The sequence below is a fragment of the Ochlerotatus camptorhynchus genome, unplaced genomic scaffold (genome assembly GCF_037179485.1).
Source record: "Ochlerotatus camptorhynchus isolate MF236.1 unplaced genomic scaffold, CSIRO-AGI_Acam_v1.1 ptg000140l, whole genome shotgun sequence".
Lineage (NCBI taxonomy): Eukaryota > Metazoa > Arthropoda > Insecta > Diptera > Culicidae > Ochlerotatus > Ochlerotatus camptorhynchus.
Genome location: NW_027040630.1, coordinates 2,290,881 through 2,302,116, shown reverse-complemented (window position 1 = coordinate 2,302,116; position 11,236 = coordinate 2,290,881). Strand labels below are relative to the sequence as shown.

Here is an 11,236-nt window from a genome sequence, read left to right as displayed (position 1 = left end):
CAAAACAAACTTGACCACTACAACAATGGAAGTGACTGTAAAACCTTCACGGCGACGTGAATTTTTATAAATATAAGACATAAATAATCATACCTCATCATTTCCTTTTCTCCTACTAATGAAAATAAAATACATAAAAGGGATAAACGAATTAAACATCGTAGTTAAAATCTATAACGAAAATTGAGAGCCTATATTGCAATAGTTCATAAAAATCGAATCAGAGTCTGAAGACACATGTGAACACTGTACATTCGTATGAATTGACCCTATAAATAACTACTGTATTGAGAAATTTACGTGTCTTGTATTCCATATTCTTACAAACAGAAAAAAAGCTACATAGTATATTTATAAATTTTAGCGTTTCTTACCACATTAATATCCTATATATTTATATTCATCGTGTATTCGACATATAAAAAAACGTTGAAAAGAGTGTTAGAAACAGATGATTAAGGTTTAGCAACCAAACGTGATTTTAAGTTTGTCGTCATTAAAAAGTGAATACCTACATCGGCATAATGGATGCTTGGTAGGTGGAGTGGAATTAGTTCATGATTAGGATTGTGAATGGATGTCTTAGTAAAATAATTGTACAAAAAAATTAAGGGAAAAAATAAGAAGAAGACGACGTAAATTGAGTTATGTAATTCAGTATTATTCCACTGCTGACGCGTGTATTTTATCTATGACATGTGGATTTCCTCAATGCCTAATGACCGCATAGTTATGGGCATAATACGCGTATCTATAAAAGAGTAGTGGAATTCAGAAGAAAACACTCAGTGTTTGGTCTTGACATTATGTTTCTCATGTTTATAATTCATTTATCCTGGAGATAGATCAAAGTGGCACCTTTGTTACAGCGGAAATGTAAAATACGTTAAAAATCAGGCGTTGTCAAGCGTTGCTTTTTAGCATTCACTTGTGGTACAATCATTCACAATTATTATGGATAACTTTTAATGCATTTTTTGAGACAATACGTGAATTGAAATCTAATTTCTATCTAATTTCTAATTGGAAAAATATTTGTTAGGCCAGTCCGGTAAAAATAAAAGCTAGCGAGTAAGAGGGCATAGTGAACAGGTGGAGTATAATGAGCATCCTGTACTTTAGTCTTAAATTTATAATAGTTCATAACAAAATTGGTAGTAGGTTCAATATCATATTAATATTGAAGTTACTACCAATTAATTTGATTTGAAACATTATTCATTTATGGCCAAACTATAGGATGCTCATTACACCCACATGTTCACTATGCCCTTCCTTCCCTCACAATATATTTCTTTTCGATAAAGTTTCTATTTTTTTTAAATCTATTTTTTTTTTCGATATACAAAAAAAAAATAAAAAATCGCCATAACTTTTTTTTTTACTAGCGATGTCTGTTGCGAAATCAACCATACCTGCTAATCGATTAACTCAAAGGCAAATTCGAAAGATATTTTGTGGATAATTCCAAGCGGATTATATAAGCGAAATCCGAGAAGAATGCCAAGGGAATCGAAATTTGAGGATACAATTCCCAAGGAATTCTGAGAAAAATTGCAATGGAATTCCGAGGATAAGACCAATGGCATTCGGAGAATTACAGATAATTTTCCAAGTGAATTTCCATAATAATTCAGAGAATTCTTATGTTTTATCGAGAAATTTTGATTTCTGGCCCTTAGTCCTGTCTTGGCCTGCTAAAACTAGAACTCAGATAGGCCAAATTTTGTTCAAATCGGTTCAATTTATTTCGTTTCTAAATTAAATGCATTTTTTTCAGTTTTACCGAAAGTTCCCGAAGCCATTTTTAACATAGTTTTTGGAATAATGTTGGAACCGTTTTATTCCAAGTAAACATGCAAATGGTAGATAAATAGTATGATGTGTGTGATTCAGTTAGAATCCGGAAAAAAAACAGTTTATTTTATAGCAGCGTGGTTCTGGAATGTTTCAGCAGCAGTTTATTTTGAAAGTTCAATTTTTAAAAAGTTGTGCCAGATGAAAGACGAGGGAATGAATCTTGCACACCAATTTCGAAAATCTAGCGTAGCTTGTTTAAACACAATTGAAAATAAACTTATAATTGATCAAATAAAAAAAAAACTATCCTACCATGGCACGAGAAGATGTCCCCGGCAAATTGAAATTAGTTCGCTGATAAATTTGCACGGAAACTCATGATCTAACTAGGGATTTGCAGTTATGGACGATAAACCCAGGTCACAAACGATACGATTGACTCGAAGAAGCTGCAAAAACGCATTCAACCGTTCCTGTGAAGTTTTGCCCAGATTTGGCAAGCTGCCATTACAGCCGGCAGGTTAGTTAGTTATCTTTAATAACTCAGACGGGAGGTTCTTCAGTGGTACCGTGACAACGGGGTGGATTTCAGCCAAATGATCATTGATTCCGCCCAATCGAGAAATGTTGGGCGGAAATTGAGGAAAACTAACGACTTGAGATTGGGATAAGCTGGCCGCTGAGATTGACCAGTGTCGTGTGTAACAGATAAATAGTGGGAATTTCTAAGAAAATTCTCACAGAACGCCGTCTTAATAATTGTGTGATGTGCAATAAAAATGCTTGCCAAGATAAAGTTGATATTTTACTTCTGGATTCTAACTGGACGTAACGTAACGTAGAATTGTTCGACAGAATGGAAGTTCACTTTCAATGTTTAAACACACCTATTGTGAATAAATCCCTCAAATGTGCCACTTTGATTTCTTAGGTTGGAATGAACGCCATCAGAATGCGAACAATATTTTTGTGAATATGATATACTCTTTAGACATGTAAATTATAGGAAAAACGGAAAAGTCGTGCGTAAATTCTTCGTAAGTTGGACTAGGTTTTCTTGACCAAACTGCCTTTGGGCTCTGTTCAATGTTGTTTAGTAAACATTGGTGATCAGTCGATAGTGACGGTAGGTAAACTCTACAAATTGATAAAAATTAAAACTAGAGATTAGCTGTGATTTTTGGTTGTGTCAACCAATGCAAATAATTGAAGAATCAATAAAAGAAAAATGACAGGAATTTGTAAATATATTCAATGAATTAACATAGACAGAACATTTAGAAGAGATATTAGCATAGCAAAAGAAATGAACAACTCCTACTTACGAAACGATGAAAATTCAAATCCATTAGAAAAGTTTGTTTGCACAACAACTACACGGTAGCAGTTTTGTTTGACCTTTATTATTGAACCAACTACATACGCATATTGTATATTAAGAACATAAATCCGAGTGGGCTAAAACCTTTGGCCTTTGTTCGTTTGTGAGGAATTAAACTGAAAAATAAATCTAAAACGGAATGTCTCATTTACTCGATATGATTTAGTTTGCTTTAATGATCACAGTTCCGATGAAATGAAAAATCCAAATAATATTTTACAGGTAAGAACATTTATTTATGTACCCACATTGTATTGTTATAGCTATGACTAACTAAGTTTACCTTTGGCACCAGGAATTTGTTAGAGCTCATCACGTTGATATCCCCTACTTGGAGTTTGGTACACCATATCTTCAATGAATGTTTTCTGCTCAATCTGAAATGTATGATTTTTTTATGAATAAGAGTAGATCATGGCATTTAAATCATGCATTTTTTCGAGGTATAATTTGATTAGAAAATGATGAATTCTTTTTTACGATAAAATAAAAATCAATCCACTTAGGTTTTACCTCGTTGTCTACATCATTATCTTTGGTTTCAGCTTCATTCTCATCTCCTTGATCGTCGCTAGATGACTCGGTTATGAGTTCCTCTTCCGAATCGGCGAGATTATTAAACTCTTCTTTTATAAACGATGCTAATTTGTCTTCATACAAGTTCCTATCATGGTATTCGTTTGCTTCCTGAAATAAACTACTGTTATCACTTGAAAACTAACATTGGAATCTATTGTTTTCGTACCCTACGAACTTTGAAGAAATTTTCGTTAAGCATTCCCTTGGTTTCCTTTTCGATCATTTTTAAGTTATTCAACATATCAATATCGCCCTTATTAAACAATAAATAGCTCAAACCTGCGCGATAAGATTCTTCAAATTTACCAGCTGAAATGAATTACCTTATTATTACGTTCACTTATTTTATGTGAATATTTTACCTTCGTAGTACGCCATTTGAAGGTACTGATAATGACCGGCAAATAAGTTGTAATAATACTTTCCGCGCACCATACCCATCTCCCGCGTGCAATTTCTTTTGCAATATAACACATTTGCGAAGTGATCTAAAATTGAACACCAAACATAATCATTGCGAGTTATTTTTAGCAATTGTTAGTGGGTGACTTCTTAAGTATAATATAAATTGATTTGAAAACCTATTCCACCTGAACAAGTTTGATAAAGTCAGAAACATAAATAACGGTCCGGATCTCCACATATCAAATAGAAAAACTTAGAGAATAATTTTCAAACTGATTTGTCAAACATCGAATAAATCTTAACCTCAAAAATAACGTTTTCGAACTTCCCTTATTGGCAGGATCTTCAGATCTAAGATAGATCTAGATTTCAATTTTGATCGAGCAAAATTTAAAATGAAATCACGGAAATGGTATTAAAAGGTGTTTCAAGTAATAATTATCAAATCCCACGTGTCCCTCAATGATATAAGTTGAATGTAAAATCTTTCCTGTTCCGTGGTAGGAGATGAAATGCCGTATGTTCTAACTACGCTTTGGAACGCTCAGCTAAGTTTATTTACCATCCACATAATTAATTCTGTTTATCCATATAAATTTCAACTATAATTTTATTACTAAATAGTTACGTGCTGTATGATCCCGTAGTGGAGCTCTTCTATCCTTTATAGAAAACACCAAACACGTCTGTTCGTCTCCAATGCTGTATTTCAACCAAATCCCGTTTATAATTCACCCTGCATATTGCCTTCGTACCCTCACCTTCTTACTCTTTCAATCTGTCTCTCGTAAACCAACTCTCTCCCTCTGTTTGCTCACAACCCTACCCTCAAAGAAGTATTTTTATTCTGGAAGTGTGAATACACTTCGTTATCACGGCGCAATATCGATCTCCTCTCCGCTTCTGTTTGCATGCCTTTTCGGCTCTATCGACCACTGTCCAAATTGCATCCAATTGATGTCCCTTTTCGGAATCCTAACCAGGCTTCCAAATAGTACAGCCTTCTCGCGACAGTTGATTTATACCTGAATTGACTGTTGCTTTGTGTGCTTTACTACCGCTTGCTACCGTACGTTCAGATCTGAATTCGAAGTGTATTGGCAACAGCGCACGCACGAAAGAATGAAAGCTGTATTAGAACAGTCGCATCTACACCCGCTTTGCAAAAATCATCGTGCTTGGAACGTAGTGAACCGAATAGGCTGTATTACATTTTTTTATGACCAGGGTTTCAATGTTTCTGTCGTCATGACACAAACCGACGACATCCCTCAGCTTACCCAAGTTGCTGTCTCGAAAAGGCTGTCACGAAACATTATATACAATTGATATACGGCAGTGGAGTATGGAAGATACCCAGAAGAATGATCCCGAACAGACACGTCGGCCCGATGTCGGATCAATGTAAGGTCAATTTATGACCGACTTCGGTCAAATGTCGTTTCGATGTCGGGTAATTTCTGTGTTTATGTAGGGTCAACATCGGGTTGGGGTTTGGTAGAAGTCAGGTTGGTGTCAGGTAGGCTTATATTTTTCGCCAGAACGTCGAAATGTCTAATCTGCTCAAGACCGCGCGTTTCAAAAAAAAATCGCATGCAAATTTTGCAATGGGCAGCACGAACGTGATAGCAACCGAACGAGCTTCGGCGTCACACTGGTAGTGTAGTAGCAGTATTACGACATACAAACAAAATTTCAAAGACAGTAGCAACGAATCGGCAGTTTTACGGACTGCTTATTGTATGTACGAGGAACGTTACATCCGAAGCTGTCATAGCCCAACGAACAAAATACATGACTAAGAACGAGCTGTCGTGTACTGCACAAGACGGCAACGTTGCATGTCGTATAACAGCCTCACTGTGGGCTGTCGCTTATAGCTCAATCTCAAGGCTGTCGTAGGAAAAAGAAAGCGACAGCCGTTGAAATACTGTCATTAGGCGGTACTTTTGGTATGCCTGATCCTAATTGCCTCTCCGACAATCCGTGCTCACTCTATATGCATTTCGTAAGTCTGCGTCCTTGTCCCTCTCCGTACGGTGTAGGTGGTCAGGTCACTTGGTCGTGGTTCGGGAAAAGGCCTTCCACGATGATTTTCAGCTTTTGTGGGAACATTTCAGCAGGCCTTCGTCTTCCACTTTCGGTCGCAAGTTCTCGTCCTTCGTACTGCCACAGTATTTCGTTGGCCGATGCCATATCGGATCGCCTGATGGTCGCTACGGGTGTATCCTTCGCACACTCCAATTCATGTTTGCGACCAGCGACGGACTGCGGAACGTGACGTCGATAATGGATTCCCCGACATCTCTGCGAAAAGTGCTGCTGGTGCCTTCGTTGGCCAGTCTAACAATTACACTGTGCAACTCGAATTTCCAGGACATACACATGTTTACATATTTGACATTTTTATGGTCACCTGAGCTAAAGTCTAGAACAGCGGTTTTCAACCTTTTTCGAGTGACGTACCCCTTAGCAAAAGATCAATAAAAATTGTACCTTATGATTTTCAATGTCGATATTTAAAGAACAAGGTCACCTCAAAGAACGAGATGATTTAAAAACGTATAGATTGACCATGAGATTCATCATCAATCATTAACAACATAAGTGAATGTTATGTCGAGGAATACCTTTTTTTTTCCTTTGGTTTGTTTTTTCCGTCGATCTTGTTTTCCGTGCTGAGCACCAATGCTACCGACGTGCCAGGAAGGCAGCTCCCACACCTGGACCCTACCTATCGACCCATCAACTCATGAACCGGGGACCAACGGCTTTACTTCCCATCCGAAGGAAGGCGTGATCAGAGATGTTATGCCTCAGAACATCCCGGCGGCGCCGACTGGAATTGAACCCAGGCCTGTTGGGGTGAGAGGTAATCACGCTTACCACTACACCACCGGCGTTGTTATCGAGGAATACCTGTATATTTCGATAAAAAAATTGTAAAAATTTGCATAGCTTTTATAAACTTCACTTGTCTATTAGTTTGAGTTTTGGTAAGTGTAAATTGATAACTTCAGTCTGTACAGTTTATTAAAATGTTTAGTTTCACATTACTCAAATAGTTAGTGTAATTGGCGGTAGGCTGGAAAACTACTCTACAGTACCGGACTCATGAATGTACCATCTTATAATATTGTTTGTCCAAAAAAGTGCCAATAGATTCCAGGATGTGTATTAAAGAATTTGAAATCATGACTGATGGTTTACCAAATATTCAAAGATATAGTCATGAGGAGCTTGATTTATGACTGAGTCTGTGTAGTTTGAGCAATTTAAGGAAAGCGTTTCAATACCGTTTTCAATATTCTGGAAGTACAAAGAAATAAATTAACGGATCAGCTATTTATGTCCGGTAATGTACAAAACTCTAAAGGCAGCAAAGATTTTACGCATTGTGATTTAATTGAAAACAAGGAAATGATTGACAATTTTTCAATTGGAAATATAAATATATAAACTGGAACATTTCCGCCGTCCATGGAATATTTCTTGGCGTACCCCCTAATGTGTTTCGGCATATTCCAGGATGAGAACAACGGTTCCTCGAGTATTTTTCGAGTAATTCAACATGCTTAGGTTGACAATAAATGGCGAAAATCGTTAATAATATCCCATTTCGGTACCTAGTTCTAGACTTTTAATCAAGGGATCACAGTTTAATCAAATATGTAGGTATATATATATTTTCTCTCGGCATCAAATTGGCACAGTGATATTATTTAAAAATTAAAGTGTGCTGATTTTCACGTTTATAAAAAATAGCCAGTGCTTCCTATAGTAAAGAGGCATTCCAGCACCAGCACTAACAAATACTTGTGCCGTTCAATGTGTACAAAAACAGCTTTTAAGGTTCAATTTACTTTGATGCGTTTTCGAAAAATACAAAAGCAGTTTTTTCGATGCATCATTGCAGATAGCAAAAAACTCGCGTCATTTTGTGTAAAATAGCAACAAGAATAGAATGACGCGAGCTTTTTGCAATCTGAAATAATGCGTCGAAAAAAAAACTGCATTTGAATTTTTCGAAAATACATCAAAGTAAATTGAACCTTAAAACGATAGAGAGAACGTTTAATTACTTCCATACTTACTTCCAATGGCTGACACAAAATCGGGCATGAACCCATGATCAAATTCTCCTTCACAGTATGCTCGACACTGGTTTTCATCATAGATGAATTGCATTACCGAACTTTCCATGACTGAAATGACAGTCTGCCATTCTTTGTCATTAATAGCGAGTATACCGGCAACGAATAGCTTAACAAATTTCTACAATAAAATCATTAACCAAAAAATTTTTAACCTTAAATCAAGTTTTACATGCCTTTTCCTCCAAATCCACAATTCCCTCTTTATCAACGCCTGGTTTCTCGATAGCAAGCTCGAAGTTCTTTTTCATAATCTCATCACCGGGGTGTTTAACCATGTAGGTTAATGCTGCGGATGCTGCTAACGTTACTTGATTCGTCTGAAGTACGGTCCAACTAGATATAATAGATGCACATATGTGGACGATATGGTCATACTTACTTTTGTGTAGCAGTTATGCAGATAAGAGTATGCTTCTCTGTTTTGAAATATATCCATAAAATAATTGTCAAAATCGCCTTCGAATGGTAAGTAATTAGAATTACGATTTCGACATTTTGTAAGGCATAGAGTTCGTTTGAGTATCAGTTCATAAAAGTGAAGATTTTCCAGATCGTTGGGATGGAGAAAACCGCCTTTATTTTTTATATCCCTATTCTTGTACTCGCATTCAATTCTGCAATTTGCTGTAGCTTCATAGTAATTTTTGTACTTATCAAGAGCAAACTCCAGAAAGTACACGCAATCTTCAAACTCGTTCGACAAATAACTCTGCACTCCTCGTTCGTACAGATCAATGAATGATTCCGACCAGTTGTTACTTTCAGTATCTTCTGCTACAACATATTGTGTTGTAAGTAAAATATATGCTAACAATGTACACTTGCGGAACATTATGAATTAGTAGCTCAAGCGAATAATTTAACAGAACCACGCATCGAAATTCAGTCACTTTCTGGCTGGACCGGTCTTAACTGTGAGACATAAGAACATAAGAAACCAGATGTTTCCGTCTGCGTGCCTTTTGCTTTAATCAGTGTACGATCGAGTAGAGTTTATTTACTACTTGATCATAGCATGTATATGTGGTTGTGAGTACTGTTGGAACGATGTAACACACATAGTAGTGGTGAAACATACATGAGTATCAATCCGGCGTGTGCATTCTGTGCTTGTTACACGTGTTGCCAAATTAAAAACGATTTTTGCGGACAGCAGTTTATTACTTGTCCTCTTTTAGCATCATATTTGACAAAATGAGTGAGAAAATGGAACAAACATTTTCGTCTATTACAACCCTCCCAGTGGACGGATTTGTAAACTTTTGAATTTCACAATATCACTAACAATAAGAGTAGATTTTTTCACTACGTTTGCGTTTGTCAAAAATGTTTCAGAAAAACAAGATGCAAGAGAAAAAAAGAAGGAAAAATAATGATACACAGCTTGAAAATCAAATATGGTCCTGGGCCTTGCCCAAAGTACAATGAGACAATGACGAAGGTTAGATCAATTTAAATCAACCATCGGAAGGAACTGTTAACCGTCAGCAGTGTACAGTGAGTCAGGATTAAATCTAACAGGAAAAAAATAATTACAGGATTGCATCCAATTTAGTTGACATGTGTTCAGTGAAGCTCATGGGATTAGTTAGGACAAAAAAGGTTATAGAGGTTATAGAGGATACACACTTAATCAAGCTCGGTAAAATGTCCAACAGCCGATTACCTCGGCATTCACTTTTGCTGATATCTCTTCAAAATATCTGTTTGTTAGCTGATATCTCAGCAAAATGTTATTTATTAGCTGAGTCTCGGCAAATGTTTTACTGAATCTCAGCAAAATATATTGCAGAACTGCTCGGCTGTTGGAATCTCGGCGAAAAAATTTAAGTTTGTAGAGGTTTGCTGTCTTCGGCAAAGCTGTACAACGTAAAATTTCATGAAAAGTTGCCAAAGACATATAAGCTGTACATCTTCAAACAACTGAGATACACGAAGTTTTATGAAAATTTGTCTGAAATTCGCGTTATTAGCACCGACAAACCGACATGAATGACCATATCAAAAACAATAAAATTTCTGACCAAACCACACTACTGACATCTTGCTCCGTGTTCGCGGGAAATAATTAGCTAAGCCATTAGCCCGGAAAAGTTATGAAGTGGTTCGTGTCTGATCTATTCTGGACAAATTATTTTTATCTAGACCAAAAAATCATATGGTTTTGATAGTTCGAATACTTTTATAGCGGCGCCGGTGGTGTAGTGGTAAGCGTGATTACCTCTCACCCCAGCAGGTTTGGGTTCAATCCCAGTCGGCGCCGCCGGGATGTTCTGAGGCATAACATCTCTGATCACGCCACGATCTTTTAAACCCCAGCGAACCGGGAAAATCTGGAAATCCGGTATTTGAAAAGTAACCGGGAATTTGATGGGAGAACCTGAAAAAAATCAATAAACCCAATACTTATTGAGCTGGGAACTGTTCATTAACTACGTAGACAGTTTTTTTTTTTGGGATTCTTGCCGCCCCCTCCCTCTGCGTAGACAATTATATAATACTCGACTTATGAACAACACATTTGAATGTCAAATCTTATGAAAGATTTTCGTCTAACACGAGGCAGCCCTTAGCCATTCTATTTTCCCAAGCGTTAATATACGAGTGGTCTAGACACAGGATCCGTAATCTCAACGTCCATGGTTCGGTTCCAGTCTGCTCCGTTTTATTAATTTTTAGTCTGCATTATTTTTCATAAGGGAAATCAATGAAATTCATACCGATTTCTTATGACTAAAATTCATAAGTGGTTCTTATGGAATTCTTACGTTCACGATAACGCCTTCCTTCGCAAGGGAAGTAATGCCGTTGGTCCCCGGTCCTTGGTTCGATAGGTACACTGAGGCAAATAGACTAAAGAATTTCATAAGGCTCAACTTATGAACAACACATATGAATTTCATAAGCATGACTT

The 11,236-nt window shown here is 36.8% G+C and overlaps 1 protein-coding gene across 1 annotated transcript; it reads right to left on the bottom strand.

Moving 5' to 3' along the window:
* Positions 1 to 3,187: 3,187 nt before the first annotated feature.
* Positions 3,188 to 9,262, bottom strand: LOC135700647 (cartilage-associated protein-like). Its single transcript, XM_065221221.1, has 7 exons — positions 8,702 to 9,262; positions 8,496 to 8,639; positions 8,260 to 8,440; positions 4,123 to 4,248; positions 3,927 to 4,069; positions 3,695 to 3,868; positions 3,188 to 3,558 (listed from the first exon to the last, which is right to left on the bottom strand). The coding sequence occupies exons 1-7, from the start codon at positions 9,152 to 9,154 to the stop codon at positions 3,484 to 3,486; spliced, it is 1,296 nt and encodes a 431-aa protein (XP_065077293.1). The 5' UTR covers positions 9,155 to 9,262; the 3' UTR covers positions 3,188 to 3,483.
* Positions 9,263 to 11,236: the final 1,974 nt, after the last annotated feature.